Here is a 25,716-nt window from a genome sequence, read left to right as displayed (position 1 = left end):
TCAAAAAATAGACCCAAAGAAAATATTTTTCAAAATAATTTCAGCCAAGCAATATATAACAAATAATTCAAAGTAAATGAAAGCAGTTTAGAACCGTACCAGTATGCGGTAATCGTCCAAGGTGCAGTAGCAACAAGTAGTATAATGAACATAAAACTGAAAATACTTCTTATTGAAAGTAGAGTTAAACACCTACAGTAGTAGTGAATACAAGATCTCAACAGTAAAGGTTAATAGTTACAAAGTTTGAACTAGTCCTAGTTACAAGGTTTGTAAGAACAAGGTAGTAGTGAACAAGGTGAACAAGGAAGTAGTGGAAACAATGAACTCTCTCAAGAAGGCTTCTAAGGAGGAAAACTCTCTCTAGAAGTGAAGTTCTAAGAGGACAACCAGTCCTGGAGCTGATAGAGGAGTTGGATCTCCACAACTTATCCATACTATCCTAGGTTCAACACTCAGTTATCATGTTTTTCTCACAACCCTTGCATTTCGTAACACATACCCTAAGCACCCTATACCACACACATGCCCTACATGCGCTCCTTTGGCTCAAACGGGCCTTACAGTCAGGTTCTGGGAATTCACTTTACACCTAGGTGGCACCAACAGACGGTAAGAAGCGAACACAACAACGGAGCACCAAAGTTTCGAGTAAGCACAGACAAGATACAAAGACACAACAACACTATCACCGGCCAGAAAAGAATGGCTCTGATACATAAAGGGGGAGAAGGGGGCACACACTAAAGAGAAGAGAGAAGGAAGCACAGTATTATGTATGTTGAAGGTAATGTAAGCAAATAAACGTAAGCAATAATAAGACGGTAGAACCAGCCAAGCAATATATAACAAAATAATTCAAAGTAAATGAAAGCAATTTAGAACCGTCCGGTATGGCGGTAATCCGTCCAAGAGTGGCGATAGCAACAAATAGTATAATGAACATAAAACTGAAAATACTTCTTTATTGAAAGTAGAGTTAAACACTTACAGTAGTAGTGAATACAAGATCTCAACAGTAGAGGTTAATAGTTACAAAGTTTGAACTAGTCCTAGTTACAAGGTTTGTAAGAACAAGGTAGTAGTGAACAAGGTGAACAAGGAAGTAGTGGAAACAAGGAACTCTCTCAAAGAAGGCTTCTAAGAGGAAAACTCTCTCTAGAAGTGAAGTTCTAAGAAAAGTTCTTAGAATAGGTTCTAAGGAGAATGAGTTCTGATTTTAACTTAAGGGACAACCCCCTTAAATAGGCAAAATTCAGAGTGAACAGTGTCAGATAAAGTAACAAGTGAATAGTGACAGATAATAGTGAAAAGTGAGTCTTTCATTCTTTTTGACTCCAATTTTTGGGGAAGCATGAAGGAATCCGTAGAGTTTAGTGGCCTTCCACACAAGGGTCTAGGCCTAGGCCACATCATCATTGTCCTTAAAGGAAACAAATATGCACCATAATGAGGATCTTCAGAAGCATGCATTTGAATAGTGGTGTAGAAGCTTTTGACATGGGCCAAATCTTTGACATAGATTCTTTTGAATATTGTAACATTTTTAGCCATTGTGCAGGCTAGACAAATAAAGAAATCAATTTAATCTGTTGAAGGAGCATCGGATGGGTATCCATCAAAGATCAAAAGACCTTGTAGAGAATCACATGGATGGTCATGGTAAATAGCATATTGATTACAGAACCCGCAATATAAAATAGGCTCAAACTCTGGTCTTCTCCCTGAGATGAGAAGATTTCTTGGATTACAATGATCAGTTATCCGTAAGTGAGCAATGGCATCAGCATAAGGCCTAGGACCAAAGATCGAAATTCTATCAGTGCTCCCCATGAAATGATAATCTTTCCATAGGTTTTGAGCGACTTCAATAATTTGATTATTAAAATAATTTCTCCAACATTCAGCAAGAGCATAAGGATTCTTGAAGGACAAGTGAGATTTTCCTTCAAACCATTGTCCTTGGTGAGTATGACCATTGATGAGAATGAGGTGCCTTAAAGGCTGGACATTCATCCAATTATCTCTTTCCCAATTTGACAAAGTACTCCAACATCTGATGGAAACAAAAGGACTCGCAAATCTTTTAATAGCAACTTGAATAATTTGTAGAAGTTGGCTAGCTTGGCGATGGCTTGCTAATTTTAGGAATCTAACAAAGCCATATTCAAACATTTGGGAAAGCTAGTTAGGATCCTATCATCATCTTCATCTGAATCATCAGCAACAATTGAACCATCATCATAATTAATTAAAAGACCAGGGAATGGGTGTTTCTTTTCATACACTCTGAGAGTACTCTCAAAATGTACTTCCTATATATATATATATTGATGTGATTTTTTTTATAGTGAATTCATTATCCATATCATACCTAGGTATTTTTGAATTTTTGTAATTGATAAATGCATTAAACCTTAATTGTAATGAATGAAAAGTACTCCCTCAAAAAAATAAAAAAAGAATAATGAATGAAAAGTATGGTGCTTTAGAGAGAGAGAGAGAGAGAGCCTCTAAGCACACGCTAATGTTAATAGAACTAGTGGTAGTCTCATGCATATCTATAGTTAATGAATATGATTGATGTCATATAACAAACTTAATAAAAAAATTTTCAAATTAACCTTTTTTTTTTTGGGTTAAAAATTAACATAGAAATTTGAAAGGCTTATGTGACATAAAAATTTATAGTAATTATAATTTTACTCAAAAAAAAAGGTTATTTATTATGTTGTTAACATAGCATCGATCATATTAATTGTATATCAGTTTGTAAAACTCTTTATATTAAAATTGACAGCAAAATTTTATCTATTATTGAAAAAATTAAACCAAAAGCATGTATATAGTGGGATAAGTTTTAAGGAATTCAGTCCATTTCTCATGTCCTCAAGCTTAGGTGGAAAATAGCAAAGGATTCTTGATTGCTATCAATTTTATATATTGGTTCTTAATTGCTATAGTTGCTTTCAAAGAAAAGGGATTGTTTGATTCATCGAAAGTATGTAAGTTTTATATATTTGTATCAGTGGATCACTATTGAGATCGCTACTGAGAAGTGTCAGCCAAATATAACTAGAAACACACAATAGAGATATTATACAACGCGAATTTCATTAATGCAAATAAGTTAACGTCCACGATAACAACATTTGAAATTTGTACAATAGCGGCGACTAGTTGAGCTCGATCTTGTTCAAAGCCATCTTGTGCACCTTAAAAAACTGCTGCTTTTAGTCTCCTCTTCAATTCTTTCCTGCATGCAAAAAATAAAATAAAAAATCAACCCCACCTTAATTAACATCCTAATCTATTTATATATCCAACTCTTTTGCCATAAATTTTGTAGAGTACTAAAATATACCTCATGAGTTGCCTATCAAGAGATGAAGCTGATAAAAGCCCTCTATTCTCTTCAGCCCTCCTTAGAAGGTATGGTATAACTATCTCCACAGGGCCAAATGGCATATACTTACTAACTTGAAATCCTGCATTTCTCAAACCAAAGGAAAGTGGTTCTGACATTCCGTATAATTGTGCGAATTCTAGCTTTTGGCTTACCCTTCCAATACCTAAATCAAGTGCTTTTGCCACTGCTAGTTTCCCTATTTATCATCAAAACCTTAAATTAGATATAATGTGCCAAACAAAAAGAACATTAGATTACAAATTCTTAAAAATTAGAAGTGAAAATTTTTTACCTGATTCCACATTATGAGTTGCAAGAACAAGTGCACCAGGACCGTTGGCAATCTTATCAATCATAAAAGAAGCACATTCATTATAGCATGCATGTGTTTCTTGTATGCTATTGTGAATAGGAGATTCAAAACCTAAGGAAGAAGCTAGTTTTCTTTCACTTGACATATAAGCTCCTCTGACCAATTTGAAACCCATTGGGATTCCTATGTTGTCTGCAGCCTTTGATGCCAGCAACAATCTTTCTTTTGCATCTTTCAAGTAAGCTTGAATTGTCCCGTACATGACTATGTTATCATATTTGTTGTACATGATCGCTGAAGAGTATGTCAAATAATCAATGGCTGGTTGAACTGACGTATGTTCGGCATCAATTGTCAAAGGGACATTGGCATCTAGACACTTTTGGCATATTTTAAGTAATCTCTGGTGCCCCAGTTGAAGATCATGTTCTTCTTCTAATGTTAATGGTTCTGGCCTTTTGCGGGTGTGATACGTAGGGCTAATATCAGAGAAAATGGGGAGGGTATCTAGCTTCCACGGTAGATTGAAAGAAGAGTCTTTGTATTGCCATCTCAACAAGTCACTAACCCGTTCAAGTAGCTTCATGGGACAAATAGCAGATAGTTTCACAATTATAAAACTCACCTGTTGAATGGGAAGAAAAAAAAACAGTCAATTATTCGTATCAAACTTCACAAGAAAGTGACAAAGAAAGTAATGAAAAACACAGATTCCACTAGCCTTTTGACAAGTCATCAATGAAAGTTTCTATAACATCCAAACCCAATGATTGCCTTAGTGCATCAAAGTAAAGCCTTTTAGAGACAAGTTCATAAATGTTTACAGTTTGAATTGAAAAGTAGTAAAATTTCAAAATATCCTATGTATATACAAAATTCAAGCTTCAGATAGACTTCTAGTAGTAATCATAGATATGTCCACACTTAGCTTACTTTTCAACACATTCATCTATAACAAAGGATGGAAACATTACAATCCATATATACCCTAGTTCACTATTCTCAGATCATATTTGCAATTATTATAGACTTTATTGCTAAGTAGACTAACAATTGCGGTTAATATATCTTTGTTACTGTCACTGCATCACAAGTTGAAAACTGATAGCACAGGTCCACGACTAAAGATTGGCTTTTTCCAGACATAGAAGTACTTGGGGCACATATATTCATGACAAACATGTCCCAACCTCATCTCATATCATGTATCCTAAACTTACATGCTTATTCGGTTTTATCTACTTGTGTTACGTCCTTCTTTTTGTACAAAAGTGGATTACAATTTCTCCTTACCTAACCAAATTATAAATTCCAAAAACAGATTATGGTTAACGGGAAAAAAGAAAAGTAAGATCTTTGATATTTCAATCTCTACCATCTTTCTCTTTACATACTAATCAAAGTAATATCTCAAGCAGCGAAACAATTCCACGAAAAAAAGGTATTATATCAATTATTAAAAAAATTAGAAAATTCTTTCAGATTATCTCACGCATATACAATTCACATACACATCATCAATCTCGTGTTAATTGTGAACTCATTCTTAAAAATACAAACACAGGTTGTGAAAATATAAATATTGTGTAAAAAGAGCGTATGTACATCAACATGTGTGAATCAATAATTTCCCATAAAAATAACCAAGAGGAATAGCTTACAGAAGATGGTGGAAGAGACTTGGCTATCTCAACGGTGTCAAGGAAGGCTTCCAAGTTTCGATCACAGGACAGATTGTCACTGGCATATTCCACAGCATAAACCAGCATGGCTCTAAGTCCAGCGCCACCACTGTTCAGGCTCCGCACGGTGTTTTCAGTGGCCAAAGCGTTCTCTCCTGCACAAAAATTTTCGTAAAACGTGTGCTTCACAAAAGCCAACACGATATCTCTGAAAACCTCCATGTCCATGAGCTTGGAGTTCATGACCCACATTCCCAAATCCACAATGGGCTCCATGGACGCCAAGTGCAGGTTAGCTGTGGCTCGTAGGAGCTTTGTGGTTGATACAGATGAGAATAGCTTCTCAGCATCGTGGAGGTTGATGTAGGAGGAGTTGTTTGTGTTTGTGTTTGTGTTTGCGGATAATGCAGCAATTTGGTTTTGGAGAATGGATTCGGGCTTCTCTGTGAGGTTGATGGAGATGGAAGAAGAGGCTGAGGGTGAAGCGGAAGCGGCGGTGTTGAGAGGCCTAGTGGAGAAGTAGCGGTGAGAGAGGCTTTTTAGGAGTTTCTTTTGAGACAAAGCACGGCTTGCCATCAAATTCCACAGTTCTCTCTTTTCTGGTTTGTTTTTTTTTACGCTACCAAGAATAGGAAGGAATGTAAATTTGAAGGAATCAAGAGAATCTCCACTGTGTCTATGCCTTTGAATGGGACTTGGAGAGTGCGGTTATATAGAGAATTATATGGTAATTGGTAAACTAGTCAATAGGAACACTTTTAACTTCTTTCACTACTTTCCTAGATGGGTGGTGCAACATTATTCTTATTTCATCTTTGTGGTTATTATTAAGCTTATTAATCAGTCAAAGATGCTAATTAGTCAAAGATAATAAATAAATAAAAATAAAAATAAAAATAAAAATAAAAGATTACTTCATCTTTTGTGTGTGTGTGTATTGCTTTGTGGTTGATACAGATGAGAATAGCTTCTCAGCATCGTGGAGGTTGATGTAGGAGGAGTTGTTTGTGTTTGTGTTTGTGTTTGCGGATAATGCAGCAATTTGGTTTTGGAGAATGGATTCGGGCTTCTCTGTGAGGTTGATGGAGATGGAAGAAGAGGCTGAGGGTGAAGCGGAAGCGGCGGTGTTGAGAGGCCTAGTGGAGAAGTAGCGGTGAGAGAGGCTTTTTAGGAGTTTCTTTTGAGACAAAGCACGGCTTGCCATCAAATTCCACAGTTCTCTCTTTTCTGGTTTGTTTTTTTTACGCTACCAAGAATAGGAAGGAATGTAAATTTGAAGGAATCAAGAGAATCTCCACTGTGTCTATGCCTTTGAATGGGACTTGGAGAGTGCGGTTATATAGAGAATTATATGGTAATTGGTAAACTAGTCAATAGGAACACTTTTAACTTCTTTCACTACTTTCCTAGATGGGTGGTGCAACATTATTCTTATTTCATCTTTGTGGTTATTATTAAGCTTATTAATCAGTCAAAGATGCTAATTAGTCAAAGATAAAAAAATAAATAAAAATAAAAATAAAAGATTACTTCATCTTTTGTGTGTGTGTGTGTGTGTGTGTGTGTGTGTGTATGTCAGGTGGGAGATATGTAGGAGATATGATATGATTCAATTGAATAGTAGTTATTTTTATGGTTCATAGTTAATTTGATGCTCTAACCTAGTGGGGTTGGCAAGTGGTTGGGCATTTGGTCTCAAAGTGACTATTTTGAGTTTGATTATGAGCTCCCTAATTCAAGTCCGGGCACCAGCACTTTGAAAAAACTTCCTAGGTCAGCGATTTACCCCGTTATGAGTTCACCCGTACATCGCGAATAGTGATTAATCTCTGGTTGAAAGTTTTGAGAAAACACTGTAGGAAACCAAAAAAAAAAATTAGTTTGATGCTTTCTCTTTTTCAAAAAAATAATTCACTTTTCCATTTTAGAAGATCTAAAAATGATTGTTAGAAGGAAAAAATAATGCTATTTTTGCATAGAAACTATAGTGGCAAGGTATTTTAGTTTAGTGCAAGTGAGTAATTTTATTTTAATTTTTTTTAACCTTGTAGGAAACTCTAGAATTAGATTTTGGGGGGAGTTATTAGTATCAATGTATCATGAGGGTTGGGTACCGAATAATAATATTTGCTTGCTTATGGAGTAGTAATTAGATGGAATCAGTGAAGTATGAAGTGGCAAATGTGGGACCACAAAAAAATTGTCAAAAGATTGAAAATCAAGGGTGAAACTTGCTAGATTTATGGGGTTATTGACCAGGTAACACAGGAGAATGGTGAACATGTTGGAATTAAATTAGAGAAAAGGGTCGGATACACACCACAGGCTTCATGCGAGCGTGACCTAGTCTCCAGGTTGTCTTAAAGAGTGGATCAGTGGAAGATTATGTGGCTCCACACAATCTTAGATGCTAATCATTCTCGCTTAATAAAGTATGCCTAAAAGTGCGAGGTACTAGAATTATTTCTAAATAAAACAGTTGGACGGAATCTGAATCTCACACTTATTCTACTAACTGAAAATAGGAATCTAACAATCCTAGTAGTTAGGAGGAATCTGTGTGTATGCTCCACCAAGACAGCAACCAGCAAGTGAGGCTTTGGTTGGGACCAGTTGGAAGTGTGGTTATATGGGGAATTAATCAAGGTAAACAGTAAACTTAAAGGGTGAACATGGTAAATTAGTCGAGGTTGAAGGTTACTTGTGTGCCCATTTGGTTAGAGCTTTTTAGATCAAAATAACGTTGACTGTTTGAAAACATGACTATATATAGGATACTTGGTAAAATTTTGAAATCTATAATTTTTAGCCTTGTAAGTATGAAAAGGTACATTTTTTGCATTTTATTTTTTGAGCAACAATTATAAATCTTCACTTTTTAAAAAAATCAAAAAGCAAAAAGCTTAATAAAACTAACCTTTGGCCATGTGTCAAGATGGGATTGTTCATACAATAGTCTAACTCGTTAGAAGTGAGAACTACCTACCAACCATTTTCGGGTCTTTATAAATTAAAATACAACAGAAGTGAGTATTTGTTGTTGTTTTCCTCGACTTTAAATAAATAAATAAATAATCCAACCTTTGTTTTTAGATCAAACCTTTTAAAACCTTACTGAATTCATCTATGCTAGAAAATTGGATAGACATTGAGTCTTAAGAAATTGCTTTAATATCTTGACAAATTAATCTAATATGTCATGGATAACTATTATTTTGTAAAACTGTGAAGAGATCGAGTTTCATTGTCAAATTCCACTATATGGTGTTCGACCAATGAGGCGTGTTAGAAAACTAGAAGCATACTTCTCGTGTATCTTGAATTTTGAATCTTATTATGTCATCAATGAATCTTTTTTTTTTTTTAAATAAATAAATAATCCAACCTTTGTTTTTAGATCAAACCTTTTAAAACCTTACTGAATTCATCTATGCTAGAAAATTGGATAGACATTGAGTCTTAAGAAATTGCTTTAATATCTTGACAAATTAATCTAATATGTCATGGATAACTATTATTTTGTAAAACTGTGAAGAGATCGAGTTTCATTGTCAAATTCCACTATATGGTGTTCGACCAATGAGGCGTGTTAGAAAACTAGAAGCATACTTCTCGTGTATCTTGAATTTTGAATCTTATTATGTCATCAATGAATCTTTTTTTTTTTTCTTTTTTTCTTTTTTTTTGTTATTCAGCTAAATTTGAAAGCTAAACTAAAATTATGATGGTATATATTAATATTAAATGGAAGCAAAAAATTAAGATCCTATTTAAGAAATAAGCACTTCACCACAAAAGGGAATCGGTAAAAAAAATTCCTGCAAGACTATAAATAAATAACCGAATTTAGTTTTCCTTTTTTTTTCCAGTTCGGTTCGAATTTTTTATTTTTTCAGTTGGATCTAGGTTTCAGAAAATATAAAACCAAACCAAACCAAAACCAACTTATATGTATTAAATTATTAATATCTGCAAAGTATTTCAAGTTTGTACTTGTAGTTTAGCCATCATATAGGATCTCACTATTCATCTACATAATGATACCATTTTTCTTGCGTCCACATGGAACTCCCTACTAGTCCAGACACAATGCAACCATTACGCCCCGACCTAGTCCAACTTACTAAAACAACCTAAAAGCTTGGCCCGGTCTTAGGGTGTATCTCACTCGATCATTATACTACGTGGTTTTAGACTTTGAATAAAAGCTAACCCTTCCTCTCTTCTCCCCCACTTTCTCTTCACGTCTCCATCGTTCCTCTCTCTCACAATAGCCTTTCTCCAACTCCCTTATCTTGGAGCATATAGAATATAGAGTATAAGTTGGCATATTGTAGTATATATCTTAATCCACGTTGATGTTTGTCTAGCTCAATAAAGAAAAAAAGACGATCTTAGTTCAAACTTTACAAACAAATTATTCAAGTTCCTACAAGATAAAGGTCACTCGTTATTAGTTTCTTTCAATATTTTAATAATTTTTTTGACAAAAAATTGTAATATTTAATATTTTATTTTATAGACAAAATAGACGTAGTTTAGTGATTTGATCATACTATATTGTTTAAAATTTTAAAAATTGTAAAATATAGTGATTGATATATAAGCATGTTTCACGCCTACTCAAGAATGAAAATATCATTTTGATAAAATAAAAATGATATTCTTCAAAAACTATATACATTTTGATTGTGTCATTAATTTTTTTATTTTCTCTCTCTCTCTCTCTCTCTCTCTTTTGTTGGACTTTGTTTCAACTGTTGCAAGCAACCAAATTTGAGCAAGAATATAATATTTCAAACTAATTTTTTCTCATATAAATCTTTGAAAAATAATAACAAAACTTCATTATACTTAAATAATTAATGAATCACATAAAATAAGTAATATAACAAAATAAATGTATATCCTAATAATAATCTTTTTAACTACATAAAGTAAATACTACAATTTTGGTTTTATATATATATATATATATATTACATGTCACTTAAAGAAGTTAGGAAATTTAAATGGTTAAGATTAATGTTAGTAAATTCATAATTTTTTTTTTTAACTTTTGTCTCAATTATTGTCAAAGCAACTAAACATGGGAAGAATGTTATATTCTAAATCTGTTTTTACTATTAGGATTAATTACACTCCTCTCCCTTTAGGTTTGGGGGAATGACACTCCACCCCAAACATGAAGAGAAAAAAACTCCCCTCCCTTGAAATTTAAATAAATTAACACTTTCCCCCCATTGGTTTATATTAGTGATGAAATATTCTAAATTTTTATAAGAATTGTTTTACAAAAATTTAACCATAGTTAGTAAAAAAAAAAAATAACTGATAAATTTATAATAAAAATGCAAAATTTATCAAATATAAAAACACTTACAATGGAAAATCTCTTCATGATCCATTGAAAAAAGAAAAAAATAATAATAAGCAAAATTCAAACTTAATATTTTAAATTACACTATAGTTAAAATTTTAAAACAGTGAATTTTAATTTTGAATTAAGATAATTTTGAAAACCTGACCTTAAGCAAAAGGTAGGTCAATACACAACATTTTTAATATTAATTTAACAAAGTTTGGCTAATAGGTTGTCAAGAGAGGAAAGTGTTTTTTTCTTTCAAATTTGGGGTGGAGTGTCATTTTTTAACATAAATAATTAATGCACAACTATAAATAATTAATAGGGTAAATTGCAAATTACACCCCTGAAGTTTGATGTCGATTGGATTTTACATCCTAAAGTTCCAGAAACTTGATTTTACACCTTAAAGTTTGGTTCCATTAGCAATTCACCCCCCACAATTAGTTTTGGTGTTAAGTGAAACATCATCATGCTAATGTGTTTTATCTTTGCCAAATCAGCCTCAAAACTATGTCATTTTAGTGATAACTAAGTGAATAGTTGGTACAATCAAAACTACGTCATTTCAAGCCTAAACTTAAAACACAAATTGTAGCTTAAGGCAAGCCACAAACGAGGTTGTGTGTGCAAGATCTTCATTCACGAAATCACTTGGCCACAAACAAAAATGACCTCCACCTTTGTTGGTTAGCTTCTATACAATGATGAAACTATATCATCCAAAAATGGGATTTTGGGGTATATTTATTTGGTACTCTGAGTCTATGACTGAAAACCTTGATCCACTTGCTTTTTATTCCATGCGCCAATGAAATGAGAGTTGGGTTTGGCTTTCGTTGAAACTTAAAACCAGGCTATTGGCAAGTGTGAACTACGAAGCAAGGCTGTGTGTGCAAGCATAATAGCATTCCTTATTTCATCACTACTGGTCAAGTATAGCAAAGAGATCTCTAGATTCCTTAAAAAAAATTTAAGCATTTTCATAAATTCAATGAACATAGTCATAGATCAACTCCATTCACAGTTCGTGAATTTTGATTTGACGGAATAGCCCCTTTGTGAGCACAAATTAAACATATGGTGGTCTGAGGTGAGCCTGGAGCCTTCACCGCCTGCCAAGGTTCATGAGACCAGCTGATGGGTTTGGATTAGAGAGGCCTGGGTTCATGGGGTTTGGGTTAAGGAGGTATGAGGTCTACCTTCTTTGTGGTTTTTGTTTTTAATTTTAGAGTTTAGCCTGCTGTTGAAGCTACAATTTATGTTTTAAGTTTAGGCCTGAAACGACGTAGTTTTGATTGTGTCAGCTATTCACTTGGTCATCATTGAAACGATGTAGTTTTGAGGCTAATTTGGCAAAAATAAAACACATCAGCATGACGATGTGTCACTTAACAACAAAAACTAATTGTGGGGGGTGAATTGCTAACAGAACCAAACTTCAGAGTATAAAATCTAGTTTCTAAAACTTTATGGTGTAAAATCCAATCAATCTCAAACTTCAGGGGTGTAATTTACAATTTACCCTAATTAATATACATATTTACTTCATTATCTAATTCAATGAATCAGTCAATACTTTGATATGAATGCAAACTTTGTTAAAAAGGAAGCCTAAATGATAAAAATCTCAAAAAAAAAAAAAAAAAAAGTATCACATGATAGAACCTCACTCCACACATCAATCTATGCACCTTTATCATCACTATTGTATAATGGCATTTCAAAATATATATATATATATATATGTGTGTGTGTGTGTGTTAAGAACCCAGTGATTCCTAATGGGATGGATAGGAATTATAGGAAAATTGACCTAATTTAAGATAGTTACCCTCCATAAAGAAAGAAAGAGATTAAGAGAGAGATGCATTAATGCACTTAAGCAATGAGTTGGTTTATTCTTCAATTATGGAAATGTGATTACAAGTAGGTATCTATATAACCATAAAACTTTTCTATTGGCCCACGTGGCCTTAACTTAATAGTCTTATCATTCCCATGTGCATTAATAATTCCAACATGTGTTAAATGTGATTTAACATGTTTGGAATTATAACTAACCAAATACAACATCACAACAATTATTATCTAAATGCTTATAGAATTCCTAACATTCCCTTCCCCTTGTAAACATCTTGCCCACAAGGTGTTATTGTAATCTTCACGAGGGGTGATTGGCCACTACACCAATACCAATACCTCAAGACATTTTGACCGTTGAGCACACCAACAACACTAAAGCAATTAATCACAGCATCTTCTTTTTCTGCGTAGACCATAGCCAAAGCACCAAGGAACTTCTAACACTCTATACCTTTCCACGTAGCCAATATTTCCTTGTCCTTCGAAACAAATTCACTCCATTTTGTAATTACAAAAGCCAGCTTCTCAGAAACTTCATACCCACACATCATTCTCAATGCCAAGGGATGTTCAAATGAATGGTTAGTGAATGGGAAGCACATATCAATCCAAAACATTTCCATTGTACCAACTATATCGCAAGGTTCAGAATTTCTCACCTTTGGACAAATCTCCTTCCCATATAGACCACAAGCACCTGGTGTGATTTTGATCTCTAAGTGATCCGCATTGACAAAGAATGTTGGAGTTATACCAAAATGATAACCCATGAAGGAACTATTATTCAATTTTCTTTGTTCACTAAACGCAGTTGATTTACTATTCTCAAGAACCACTGTTTGTTCATTGAGCTTCTCAAGACTTTTACTTAATGAACAACAAAGATTATCACATGGATCTTCAAAATCATGGGCAAGTTCAGTTGATTCAAGAAACTTTAACTTGTTGCTTGTAACTTCAAGAAGTTGTATCTCTTCTTTGGACATATTCTCAAGATCCTCCTGCGCTCTTGAAAGTTCTTCCTTCATGACCATGTTAGATTCAACCAAGTCCTTGAACTTCTCTAAAACAGCATTGTGAGATTCGTACAAAGCCTTGATATCCTCTGAAACTTTGTTCACATTTGCCATAATTCTTTCCAAAATTCTCCTCGGTCACATTCATCCGTCTCAAGATCTACGGCTCTGATACCACTTGTTAAGAACCCCATGGTTCCTAATGGAGATAGATAAGAATTATAGGGAAACTGACTTAATTCGAGGTAGTCAACCTCCATAAAAAAAGAAAGAGATTAAGAGTGAGAGATGCACTAATGCACTTAAGCAATGAGTTAGTTTATTCTTCAATCATGGAAATGTGATTACAAGTAGGTATTTATAGAACCATAAAACTATTCTATTGGCCCACATTGTCTTATCCTAATAGTCCTATTATTTCCAATGTGCATTAATAATTCCAACAGGTGTTAAATGTGATTAACATGCTTGAAATTATAACTAACTAAAAGCAACATTACAACAATTACTATCTATTTGCTTATAGCATTCCTAACAAAATACAATTATTATATATGCCAGAGCTCCAACACCATAATTGTCATACCAAATGTGGTCTGCACTCATCAGCCTATGCACCTTATCAAGTCATCAGCCTATACACCTCTATCATCACTACTGTCCAATGGCATTTCAGACTATAGAAGCTCCATTCTGCATTGTTATTTTTGGCATACTTTGATCTTCCACATTAATTTTTGCCATCAGGGACTGTGATTCAACAAACCTACACAATTCTTGTTCATTGGATTGTATGGCAAATAAAAGCACTCAGACTGTATGATGTTTCCAATGCATGATTTCAGAGCCTTCTTCAAGAACCTAAAAGAGGTTCACTTACCCTGGTGGGCTAGACGGTTTATAAGGTATAGGAGTTCCCTAGAACACTGCTAGTAGACCAGCATTACAAGTTACTTGTCTAGACCCAGAAGAATTGTTAAATGCTAAACCATAATAACGTAAAAGGGCGACAAAATTCAGTAGCAGCATAGACAGATGGGAGTAGTGGATAAATGGAGAAAGGATAGGCAATTAAGAACAATAGAAGGGGATTGGTTAAGGGAACAAGAGCAATAGTGATCTGGTGGCAACAAATGGAACAACAGGAGGCATGTCCTGTGGCTAATGTGTGTTGCTGTATTGCTGAAAATTAAGCACTTTAGTATAAACCATGGCAACCAGCAGGGGAAGTACAACAGATGAAAACATGAATGTCGAATTCACTAAAATTATCAATTGCATCATATGAGAGACATTTCAAGCCATTATCCATAAAGCCAACTTAGCAACACTAGCCACAGAGAAATATAAGAAAATTATTTGTGATGTTTACAGAGATGCATGTCACAAAACCAAAAGCTACAAGCATCTTCAACCTTTTAGACTTTTAATGATGCCTTTACAGAGATGCATGTTGCAATACCAAAAGCTAAAAGCATTCTGAACCTTTAATGTTCATATCAAGTTCTTTTAGACTATACATTCTATCTCCTAACAGAATACAAGGTACCTTGTAACAGAAGGTTCTGCAAAAGCTGGCCAGAAATCAATACAACAAATAAAGCCCAAAGAAAAACCATACTCTTGGTAACATAATTAATCAAAGAACATGTCTGAAGGTGAGGTTAATACGAGTTGTGTCTACCTTTGCACGCTTAGGCACTGAGTGGATCCAATCCCGTTGAGTGTTGCCTCTCATCACCAACAGTGATCCATGCTTAAGTTTGAAAGTGTACTGATCAGCATGGCAGCTCTTCTTCAATCGCTTGCTTGCAGGTTCTTCATCATGCCTTTTTGACACTAGAACCAAAGGACAGTTGTAAACATAAAACTATAAGTTCAATAGAAAATTGTTACAAGATTAGTATAATGCAAAAAAATGAATTAACAGCATCCAGGTCTGTACTTCAGAGGAACAAGTAAACCTGATGCAAACATACAGCTATCATCAAGTTTGTAAGAAATATACAATACAGACAGTAGTATATATCCTTGCTTAAAATAAATAAAACCAACAGTTGGTTGATGCAACAATATATAAGAGCATCCATAAACTGCATAGTCCAGACCCTCCAGAAGAAGGAAATGAACACATAGAAAACACTTGCAAGAAGTGAAAAGATGCTTAATCATACCATTTGATGTCTTGCAGGGTTTCTTCTTCAAGAAGAAATCACGGTCACATCCAAAGGATACTGAAGCAATCTCTGGAGTCAATCCATAAAGCTTCTCATCATCAGAATGCCAACCAACATAGTCATTACCACCTTTATACCTATTTAAGAGTAAGCTATTGAAACAACTCCCAGGAAGAGCTTTATGTACCTTCACAAATTAGTGAAGGCATCAGCTTCCAATACAAATACAACTGTATTGCACTAATAAAGATATCTTGTAGTACTGAATATAAGAAAATTTATACCAAATTATTCTTACTGCATCCAAGATATCCTTAAGTGGAGGATAATCATCCCAAGAATAGGCATGTGGCTTATATCCACTGTAAATCAACTCTGGCAATCCTGGACTTGCAACATAACATGTGTCTCTAGGCTACAGAAACAAATATAACATAAGAACCCACAATTGAGGAAGAAGAAGAAGCATTGCTTCTTACCTCACATCATACATGATCAGTTCAGTAAGTCCTACTAAGTATGATTAAATCAAATTATTCAGCCAAGAAATGTGCCTCCCATTATGGCATTACATATATAACCAGAAAATTCATCCTGATAAGAAGATCAGCCCACACTGTACCACTAGGATGTCACATAACAATTTGAGGCACAACTCCAAACAAAACATCCTTGAATTCACAACAATGGCATACACATTACAAGTCATACATTAAACAAGCTCCAACACCTTTAATTGAATCGCTCACTAAGTATGGTAAACATGTTCTAAAACTTCACAATGTGTACTTTAATCACATGACCCATTAAGTTATTTAAACAAGTCACATCACACACCTAAGGATTATTGAAATCCTTGCTCCTATGGGACTCTTTGTATATACATGCATTAGGATCTTGATTCATGGAACTTCCAATTCAAGAAATAAAGATACAAAGATCAAAACAATTCTTTTGGCATCATTTCCAAATCTAATAAATGTTGATTGTTATATTTTATTCTAATTCTATAAACGTTGCAATCAGATCTATTCACTAAATAGATCGATTCAACATTGTAATATTCAATTTGAATCAAATTTCAAATCAACTTATATCAATTGACTGCCTCCATGCAGCACAAGATTAAAGATTTCCAGACCCTTTTTTTTTCTCAAACATTGCCACATAGTGGGTTGTAAAAATTTTCCTCCAAACCATTTGGGACAAACTTATGTCCATTACAAAAAAATCTCCCTCTTCCTCCTTACAAAGAAAATTGTTAACTTTTCTTGATTATAATTTTTTACTTAAAGGTTAGAACTTAATTGATTAAGTTGACCTCATTACTAACATGCATGCATTACCAATTACAAATTTTCACAACCTAAAAATAAAATTTTTGTGTGGGTGTGTTAAATTTATCATTCCAATCACTAATTAACTAAATGGGACATGTTAAAAAATTAAATTAAATTAAATTAAACAGATAAAATAGAACTGGGAGTACCTGAAGACAAGAGCGACCAAAGACACGAACGGTGGGTCTGGTCCAAGGAATGTGATTGTTAAGAAAATGGAACCATTTCCAGGATTGGTCGTAGGTGAAGAACCTCTGTATGTACAGGACTTCGCTTCCATTCCTTAAATCCACTATCTCTCTCTTTATTATGTTTTCATTGTTGGGGTTTTTCGGATCGGTGTCTGAGTCTGACACCGCTTTCAACTTCAAACTCATCGACTCAAAGGACCAGAGACCAGACACTAGTTACGCGCCAATACCAGGTTTTTATGCTTTTACGAATGAAACAATTGGAGAGCACAACTCTAAGTCAGTAAGTTATATAGAGTCACGGCAACCAAAAAAAAAAAAAATTAACTACAAATTACAAAAATTTTAAGAGGTGGCATGCTTATAATAATACTACATTATAATAATTTTACGGACACAAATTATTTTACAATATTTTTATAAATTGCTGATGCGATTTTAGTAATTTTCAAATAATTATTGGTAAACATAAATGTGATGTTAGTAGTGGACTTATATTAGAACTAATAAGAATTTGTTATATTAATAGTTTGTAAAAATATTGTAAAATAGTTTGTAGCTGTAGCATTACTCGTAATTACCTATCAATTCAACTCACTATTGCATTACTTGACGGAAGGTGACTTCCTAATTGGTGAAGCCAATAAGTTTAGGGTCAAGCCAAAATTCACAAAAAAATTACCAAAAAAAAAATTGTATGAGGTGGCAAAGTTATTAATGTGGATAATAAATTAACACTAATAATATAGTGTCTATGATTTGTTCATAAGAGAATTAATAATAATCTATCTATCAACTAAAGATTATAAAATTTGTTGTGAAAATTGTTACATTAGTTGCACTATCATTTGTTGATTTGATTTTTTTATCACATCATCAATAATTTTCATAATTAATAGGAGTACTAAGGAGATGACTTAATGTTGGTATAATTTTTGTAACTATATGGTTAGATAGGGTTATGATTATTAAAAAAAAAAAAATTGGTTAGATAGGGTTACTTAATTTAGGTTACTTTTTTTTTTAAGGTGGTCGATGCAATTGTTATAACTATATTTTGGATTGGATTGCATTACTTAATTTAGGTTAGGCATAAATAAATGCTCCATCTCATTAATTTACTTGTCAATTAAAATTTAATGATAGGATTTAAGGGATACCCCTTCAATTCTGATGGACCGACTTATAGGACGATGACACATTTAAATGATATGTTATCACACTTAGGTCAATCTCAAGCATATTTGTTTCCAATATCTCTTGTGGTTCAAAGCCCACCAACCCCTCTCCCTCTATTTACCTAAATAATGCCAAATTTTGACGTTTTTTTATGTTTTTCATTTTTTTTTTTTTCTTAAAAGAAAAAATGACTTCATAAACCATGTCTACAATCGATTGCTCTTAAAAGTTGCTAAAGCGAACAATGCCAGGAATACCAAAAAAAAAAAAAAAATGTCTGTCTCTTTTGCTATAATTCGTCACATGGTAAGCTATAAGTGGTGGAAGTATAAACCCACTATTTTACTCACAGCTTACCACGTGATAATTCACCAATGGCAAAAATTATGGACATTTTTGTGACCCTAGAATTTTCCGCCGCTAAATGTTGACTAAGAAATGCAAAATCTCCAGGCGTGTATTCGCAAAGTGGCATTAACTACTAGCTATCATGGACTTGTTTTTATATCAAGCTCGTCCATTCAATTGCTTGTTAAATTCTTAAATTGCAAGTCATGTTTATATACTTATGATAATTAGATAGTTTATAACAATAGAGGATGATGGATTTAAACTCTAGAAATTTCTATTGAAAACACCAAGAAGTGTTAGTTGAGTTACAAGACTCTTGGCAAAGATATATATTATATAAATAACTTCATATTATATTATATTATATTATATATATAGATATATATAGATATATAATTAAAATGCAAAGACCACTGATAAAATTCATATCAAACCCCTGCAAACACTTGGCCTCCTATTTCAACATGCTTGAAAACATATAGAAAAAGGCAAATTACACAAGCTAGGTTCCACTTGAGCCAACTCACAATTATACTAATTCTACACTGAGAATGCCTTCAACATCTCTAAAGGGGTTACATGAGACTGGACTAAACTACACACATTTTGGACCTCATCCCCCCATTGTTAGAAATCTAAGCCTATGCAAAACATAGATTCTCCACTACTTCGAGGGAGTTTCAAGAGGATCAATGAACTTTATCTTTAGTTCGATCTCCCCAGACTCAACTCCACCAAGCCTCAACCAAACGCTCTGTACAACTTCACCATTTACACAACAGATAGAGCTCTCTCCAACAAGACAGTTGTCACCATCTGGGACTACCTTCCTTAATGTTGTCTCTCCAGAAGAAACCCCTAGAATCTTTCTCAACCTAGCGGCAGACACTATTGGCTGAAGGCTGAGGTGAGCATTCCCCATCTTGTCATCTGCCTTGAAACGATCTTTATCAAACACTTCCTACAGAAAAATGCACTTTCGTCACATTTCAAAATCCGAAAGTACCATTAGCTTCACTAAGATTACTTTAGGAGCTAAATAATCAAACGACAACTACACAGCAAGATTTCCCATTTTAAGAGAAGATATGAGAATAAAATTGTATTTACAAAAATATGATGGGACAGATAAACAGGCCAAAACCAATAGATGAAAACCTTCTTTGTTTTGCAAGTAACAAACAAAAGAAAAATAGAGGCTGAGAACACAATGATCTTCTTAATGATAAAAATAACAGAATATTCCAATCTTTAAAAGGTTGGAGATAAGTCAAAACGAAAAGTAAGAAAGCAATGCAAAATACTACAACAGAACCTTTCAGCCTTCTGAAATTCTCAAAACCCTGTCCCCAAATTGTCCAATAATTTTCAGACAAACAAGAAGCACAATACCAAGAATCCAAAAAAAGAAGGAAAAGACGTAAAGTCAGCAAACAGCAGCTGATTTAGACGATAGTCTACATACCATGGTCAAATGAGTACCAGACTACTCTTGCAAATAACGAAGATTAGGGGTTATCTACCTACTTCCAGAAGATTACCAAAAGATTACAAGAATCAAATTTGCACCAACATAGGAAACCAAAATACTGAAGGTAGAAAAATGAATCAATTAAATACTGAGCAGGGCATATTAAAACAGAAAAGAAGAAAAAATTTTAAAAGGTGTTGAATTTCCATCCAGCAAACCCACTCTTTAAGGTTTTGATATGCAAAGCTCAATTATGTACTCTCACTACAGAACAAAGAATGTTGACTTTCATCTTATATTGCAAACAGCTGTTAGTTACGTGAAGGATATTTTATGGTATAAACCCATCACTTAATAGTTACAAAAAGGTTTCAATCATCTCAAGGAGAGGAGTTTGAAAAAGGCTTTTTGAATTCACAAGTTGAATGTAGGAGTTGAAGAAAACTAAGAGACACACAATCAGGAACAACAAGAAATGATAATTCAAAGCAAGGATAAGCAAGAAGTTAGGCAAATTTGATAATTCAAATTACAGAATGAAACAAAACAATCTGCTGAGCACAGAATAAACCGTGTTTTTCACCTTTACTAAACACAATTGGGGATCATAGAGCATTTTAGGTATGCATGCCACTGAACCAACTTGCAACTTGACAAAGGCAAGATTGAAGGGAAAAAATGTGCATATTTAAGAAACTAATAAATTCAAAATTTTAGGAACTTACAAAATTTAAAACTCCAACAGGTTCTGTGAGGGAGAAACTTAGTTCTTCATTCCAAACAGGATTAAGGCAACTATTGATAACCTTGGTCTTTGCAGTCTGATACAGATAACACAAATAAGTTAATTTAAAAACATACGAGAGTCAAACAACGGAATGCAATATGAAGTCATTAACAAGCCCAGTGCCCTAAGCATTCAAATAGGTGCCTAAAAGAAGTTATCAACTGATATTCTATGATTCTTTCAAAAAATTTCAAACCAGAGAAATTTTTTAACTATTGACAACAGAATAATTGGGAAAAAAAAATTATCGAAACAAACTAAGTAAAAAATCCTGGCAGATAAATATAAGTCCAATCTTGGTTTATAAATAATTTACAACAACTCTGCTTGCTTCATTGTTTTTATTCGAACCATTAACTCAACCCATTAGATCTATCAATTCAATAGCTTCATCTCTCGTACATTGATTAAGGAAACATACATGAGCTTTGAAATCATATGGTGTATACATTGCATAATAACTGACAGCAAAGAATGTGTATCATCACTGATAATGAATCAAGTGAAAAGATAATATACTACCAAATATCAATAAACAAGCTTAGAGATCAGCAACGTAATTTCCGATAAGAGTAAAGTTAGAAATGCAAGTGCTATCAGATGAATATGATTGAATTCATTACAGCTCAGATTTTCACGCTGCACATATACAAGAGCCTAGAATCACCTGATTGCCTAACTTTACTATCACATAAGGATCGCTACTCTTGAAATCCCGGATTACCAATCTTTTTCCTTGCACAACCATCACTTTTAGCTGCCCAAGCGGCTCCCCCATAATTGGCTTCTAAGGATTTGTCAACTTCACAAACACGCCCAACCACTGCAAAGCACTGAACCAAAATGAGTTTCAACTCTAAAATACAATAATCATACATCATATACTACATACATACACAGGCAATTTTATACACTAATGAATTAAATAACACAAGAGGGACTAAAAATACGGCTTCAACTCTAAAATACCATTCTCTATACAAATCCCAACAAAACCATTTAGCTCCCGCACATACATACATACATTCATACGTATACATCTATACAATGCATACATATACTGCAGAAAGAAATGACCTTGTGAGATCTTACACGAGGAAGAGATAGCTTTAGATTAGAGAGAGGCTGTGAGATCTTTGTGAAAACGAAAAGAAATGAACAAACTTTGCATTGAAGTTAACAAATTTAGAAAGTGACAAACCCCCCCCCCCCCCCCAAGCATGTTCTATTCATCTAGTACGCGCTTCAAAGCAAAATCCAAAGAAAAACAAAACCCAGAAAACGAAAAAAAGAAAAAACCACAAGTAACTACCGTCAAACAGAACCCATATAAAATCACTAAAACTAAAACTATAGAGCAAACTGAAATAACTACCAGCAAGTATGTGTATCTCTAAAAGCAAATAAATAAACAGAAACCCAACAAAGAAAAGCAGAAGTAGCTGAAACAGACTTACCAAAAAAGACAAAGATTTAGGGGCTCTCAGGAGAGCTTTGGTTGCTGATCTGTTTGTTGGTTACTTCTTTTTTCTTTTTCTTTTTCTTTTTTTTGCAGTTTTTTGTGGCTCACACTGCCAGATTAGTACATAGTTTATAACACCGGCAACTACAGGTCGTTGAGATCTTTAAGGCTTTTTTAGCTATTGGGTTTGCGGGCTTTTGCTTCCGCGTGTATCTATGTTATATAGTGTAACGGAGGAATTGGCAGATGTCAGTCTGCGAGTACATTGACGAGACTAGGTCTTTACTCGTTTCTAAAGTGAACCAGTAGTACTAATAATCCGGTCCTTGGCTCCTTGATGACTCTGACCGATCTGCTTTTCTGTTGAAACAATAATTTGTCAACAAAAATTTTTAAAAAAATTATTAAAAAAAAATCCAATTTCTTTGGATTCTTTTTTTTCTCTATCACTATCACTCACTCATGACTCATATATAATAATAATTAATTTAATTAGTCTAATTCAGCCAAATAAAAAATTAGTTAATAGTCTAACATATAATTTAATTCATCAACCTTCTTTAGCTTGGTGTTTAGGATTGCTATCCCCCAAAGATCAAATGCAAATTTCTGATTTCATCAATGAAAACTTTTTATTAAAAATAATAATAATTAATTATACGGTAGGTGAAACAAAAAATGGTAATGGGAGACGGATGCTTCTGTCAAAGATTTTATGCTTTAAAGTTTTCTACTCATTATTCAGAGGTAAAGATTTCAATTCAAAACAGATGAGACATCACTGCCCGGTCAAAGCTTTTTGATGTATATGTCTAAAGACAACAAGTATGCGCTTATATCAAGGAGCTATTGATGGTGATGTGATTGTGATAATCAAATATGACCCTTGAAACGTAAGTTCGATAAAGAAAGAAACTAAACAAATAGAAGAGATTTATACTTTCTAAATTTTAATTGCAGTGGAAGCCCATTCAGCAAAAAGATTGTAGTGCAAGCCTAACATTTGATAATATTGATGCGGTCCAAGGGCAAAGAGATTTGATTCTTAGACACGGTCAACCCAAGTTGCATTAGACCCTCTCCGCTTGACCTTGACGGGAAATTTGGGCTGCGAGAGGGCTCTTGTTTAGGGTCTAACCAATATATATTTGAAATTACCACGTGTAATAATAAGTCTGGACAAAATTTATCATGTTTTTTTTTCACAATTACTAAGGTTGAATGTTTTGATTGATGCTAATAAAAAGTGATAAGTGATTGTCAAAGTAATGTTGCTCCAATCACAGCTTGCTACATCTCAACAATTGTGGTTAAAGAAAACAGAGAAGTGAGGAATACAAATTACAGAAAAAACTGTAGACAGAGTAGCAGTCAGATTATAACTTGTAAAGGTTTTGTTAGGAATCAAACATGAATATACTAACATACATCTATCCCCACGTATAAACTGTACATGTGGCCCATCAATTTATCAATCAGAGAGATCAAAAAAGATGCGCACCACACCTCATGGTAAAATTATGTGCCAAACCTACTACCACCTAGCCACTAACACGGTCATCTGTTGGATCATCACCCCCACTTTCTAACACTGCACTGGTTACCTAAACGTGGGAATTTCTACTGTTATTTTACATTCTACACATGGCTGCCCGCCCGGCAAACTACTCTGTACGCTTATTAGTCTTGTTTACATAATTGAATGGCATTCATCTTCTTTCACTCTTGGCGCCTATAACTAGACAGAAAGCACTGACATTGAACCTGCCACAGCACCACAGCTTAGTGAAGTATTGTACGTCACCGCTACTACAGCTACTTACCCTACCGTCTTGAGCCACTTTTCCTTTTCCCTGCTCGCCGCTTCCACTTCATCTGCATTTAATAAGAGTCGAACTTTTATAATGCAAGCTAACATAACTTAATACATATCTATACTAAATGCAAAGGGTGGAGATAAGTACAAGAGGCTCATCATCAGAAATTTCAGCATCAGGGGCATCAGAAGGATCTAATGACCCTCTTCTAGGCTTCTTCTGTTCTGTGGGACTGCTTTCATTGGTTTCTTGATTCCCTTCTGAATCGGATTTGTCTTCTTCATTAGATACCTCTTTCAAGGTGCTGCTTGATTCGTCTGCTTCTTTATCTTCTGAATGAGATTTCTCTTCAGGACCATTTTGACTATCTTCTGGGACAGTCTCAATATCTTCAGCACTTATCCCTTCAGAATCGGGATTTTCTTCTCCATCAGGTTCATCTGCAAGATCTGGGCTCTTCTCCGTGTCTTCCAACTGTTTTGTTTTTAAAACTGGCTTCACTTCCTTCTCAGGTTCCTCACTATCTGTTAGGTTCTCATCCATTTCAGCTTGTTCCCCTTCTGAATCATCTGGAAAGAAAAACAAATGAATTAAATACTAAGAAACATATATATTATCATCTACATGATGACTGTGCAAGTTTATACATCAGTAATGAAAACAAAAAACTAGAAATGAAAGAATTCAGTGATGTGACCACTCTCTCTCTCTCACTTATATTTAAAGGCAAAACACCTCACAACTACATATATAAGGAAAGCATTGGCCCCCATAGACTAGTGTGATATATATCATCAGATAAGATGAGTTGAATTTGAAGGTAAACTTGGTATGCCATGTTTTAGAGTTCAATTACCATTCTGCAACACAAGCGCAACACTATACCAGACAATCTCCATGGCCAGCACCTGTGATGTTTGTCTACCAAAACACAAGTAAAAAGCGACCATCTTTCATTCAAAGAACATATGCCTGTGGCCAATTATGTAAATAAATATTGAACTTGTACATATTTTTGTTTCATAAGATGACAATATTTTACACAATCCTGTAATGGTCAGCATTCCACATCTAAATGAATGGTTAAATGGCTTTTAAAATATTAGAATTGATACATGTATGATACTGGGATAACATTCATTCAAATGCCACCACCACCAGCACCAACAAAAGCCACCTTTTAACTCCCTAGCACATTGCATTGCGAAAATAAAGCAAACATAATTGGACATTCTTTTACAAGCAGTGAATACACAACTCACAACATGGGATTGACCCATGATATCACCC

At 34.1% G+C, this 25,716-nt stretch overlaps 4 protein-coding genes across 7 annotated transcripts; all 4 read right to left on the bottom strand.

The window, feature by feature from the left end:
* Window positions 1-3,024: 3,024 nt before the first annotated feature.
* On the bottom strand, window positions 3,025-6,082 carry LOC111986528 (proline dehydrogenase 2, mitochondrial). The gene is made up of 4 exons (XM_024018170.2): window positions 5,384-6,082; window positions 3,702-4,347; window positions 3,365-3,605; window positions 3,025-3,256 (listed from the first exon to the last, which is right to left on the bottom strand). The coding sequence occupies exons 1-4, from the start codon at window positions 5,978-5,980 to the stop codon at window positions 3,217-3,219; spliced, it is 1,524 nt and encodes a 507-aa protein (XP_023873938.2). The 5' UTR covers window positions 5,981-6,082; the 3' UTR covers window positions 3,025-3,216.
* Window positions 6,083-14,909: 8,827 nt separating this feature from the next.
* On the bottom strand, window positions 14,910-17,636 carry LOC111986527 (DNA oxidative demethylase ALKBH2). 3 transcript variants are annotated; one of them, XM_065769137.1, is made up of 4 exons: window positions 17,318-17,635; window positions 16,113-16,243; window positions 15,826-15,965; window positions 14,910-15,490 (listed from the first exon to the last, which is right to left on the bottom strand). In XM_065769137.1, exons 1-4 carry the CDS (start codon window positions 17,543-17,545, stop codon window positions 15,291-15,293), a joined length of 699 nt encoding a protein of 232 aa, XP_065625209.1. In that variant the 5' UTR covers window positions 17,546-17,635; the 3' UTR covers window positions 14,910-15,290. The 3 variants fall into 3 exon arrangements, with proteins under 3 accessions (XP_065625209.1, XP_023873937.1, XP_065625210.1); XM_024018169.2 differs by having other exon boundaries at window positions 15,826-16,015; window positions 16,127-16,243; XM_065769138.1 differs by lacking the exon at window positions 16,113-16,243 and having other exon boundaries at window positions 15,826-16,015; window positions 17,318-17,636.
* A 1,675-nt stretch (window positions 17,637-19,311) lies between these two features.
* Window positions 19,312-22,917, bottom strand: LOC111986515 (protein C2-DOMAIN ABA-RELATED 11). Of its 2 annotated transcripts, none has more exons than XM_024018155.2 (4): window positions 22,605-22,917; window positions 21,815-21,980; window positions 21,086-21,181; window positions 19,312-19,850 (listed from the first exon to the last, which is right to left on the bottom strand). In XM_024018155.2, exons 2-4 carry the CDS (start codon window positions 21,923-21,925, stop codon window positions 19,554-19,556), a joined length of 504 nt encoding a protein of 167 aa, XP_023873923.1. In that variant the 5' UTR covers window positions 21,926-21,980; window positions 22,605-22,917; the 3' UTR covers window positions 19,312-19,553. The 2 variants fall into 2 exon arrangements, with proteins under 2 accessions (XP_023873923.1, XP_023873921.1); XM_024018153.2 differs by having other exon boundaries at window positions 21,815-21,970; window positions 22,605-22,915.
* A 1,002-nt stretch (window positions 22,918-23,919) lies between these two features.
* LOC136065643 (uncharacterized) lies at window positions 23,920-25,027 on the bottom strand. The gene is made up of 2 exons (XM_065769135.1): window positions 24,574-25,027; window positions 23,920-24,484 (listed from the first exon to the last, which is right to left on the bottom strand). Exons 1-2 carry the CDS (start codon window positions 24,967-24,969, stop codon window positions 24,434-24,436), a joined length of 447 nt encoding a protein of 148 aa, XP_065625207.1. The 5' UTR covers window positions 24,970-25,027; the 3' UTR covers window positions 23,920-24,433.
* Window positions 25,028-25,716: the final 689 nt, after the last annotated feature.

This window comes from Quercus suber, unplaced genomic scaffold (assembly GCF_002906115.3).
Source record: "Quercus suber isolate HL8 unplaced genomic scaffold, Cork oak 2.0 scaffold_1062, whole genome shotgun sequence".
In the NCBI taxonomy this organism is placed as follows: domain Eukaryota; kingdom Viridiplantae; phylum Streptophyta; class Magnoliopsida; order Fagales; family Fagaceae; genus Quercus; species Quercus suber.
The sequence above is the reverse complement of the archived record's forward strand: the minus strand, read 5'-3'. Positions and strand labels throughout refer to the sequence as shown.

Excerpts from the sequence above, each read along its gene's own strand:
- LOC111986528 (XM_024018170.2), bottom strand. The coding sequence starts at position 5,980 with ATGGCAAGCCGTGCTTTGTCTCAAAAGAAACTCCTAAAAAGCCTCTCT. Across the intron at positions 4,348-5,383 it reads AGTCTCTTCCACCATCTTCT|GTGAGTTTTATAATTGTGAA; the intron begins GTAAGCTATTCC and ends CCCATTCAACAG. Across the intron at positions 3,606-3,701 it reads AACTCATAATGTGGAATCAG|GGAAACTAGCAGTGGCAAAA; the intron begins GTAAAAAATTTT and ends GATGATAAATAG.
- LOC111986527 (XM_024018169.2), bottom strand. The coding sequence starts at position 17,545 with ATGAGTTTGAAGTTGAAAGCGGTGTCAGACTCAGACACCGATCCGAAA. Across the intron at positions 16,016-16,126 it reads TTAAGGATATCTTGGATGCA|GTACATAAAGCTCTTCCTGG; the intron begins GTAAGAATAATT and ends TAATTTGTGAAG. Across the intron at positions 15,491-15,825 it reads ACCCTGCAAGACATCAAATG|TGTCAAAAAGGCATGATGAA; the intron begins GTATGATTAAGC and ends CTTTGGTTCTAG.
- LOC111986515 (XM_024018155.2), bottom strand. The coding sequence starts at position 21,925 with ATGGGGGAGCCGCTTGGGCAGCTAAAAGTGATGGTTGTGCAAGGAAAA. Across the intron at positions 21,182-21,814 it reads TAGTAAAGTTAGGCAATCAG|ACTGCAAAGACCAAGGTTAT; the intron begins GTGATTCTAGGC and ends TATCTGTATCAG. Across the intron at positions 19,851-21,085 it reads CTGTTGGAGTTTTAAATTTT|GAAGTGTTTGATAAAGATCG; the intron begins GTAAGTTCCTAA and ends ATTTTTCTGTAG.
- LOC136065643 (XM_065769135.1), bottom strand. The coding sequence starts at position 24,969 with ATGGATGAGAACCTAACAGATAGTGAGGAACCTGAGAAGGAAGTGAAG. Across the intron at positions 24,485-24,573 it reads TTTCTGATGATGAGCCTCTT|ATGAAGTGGAAGCGGCGAGC; the intron begins GTACTTATCTCC and ends TATTAAATGCAG.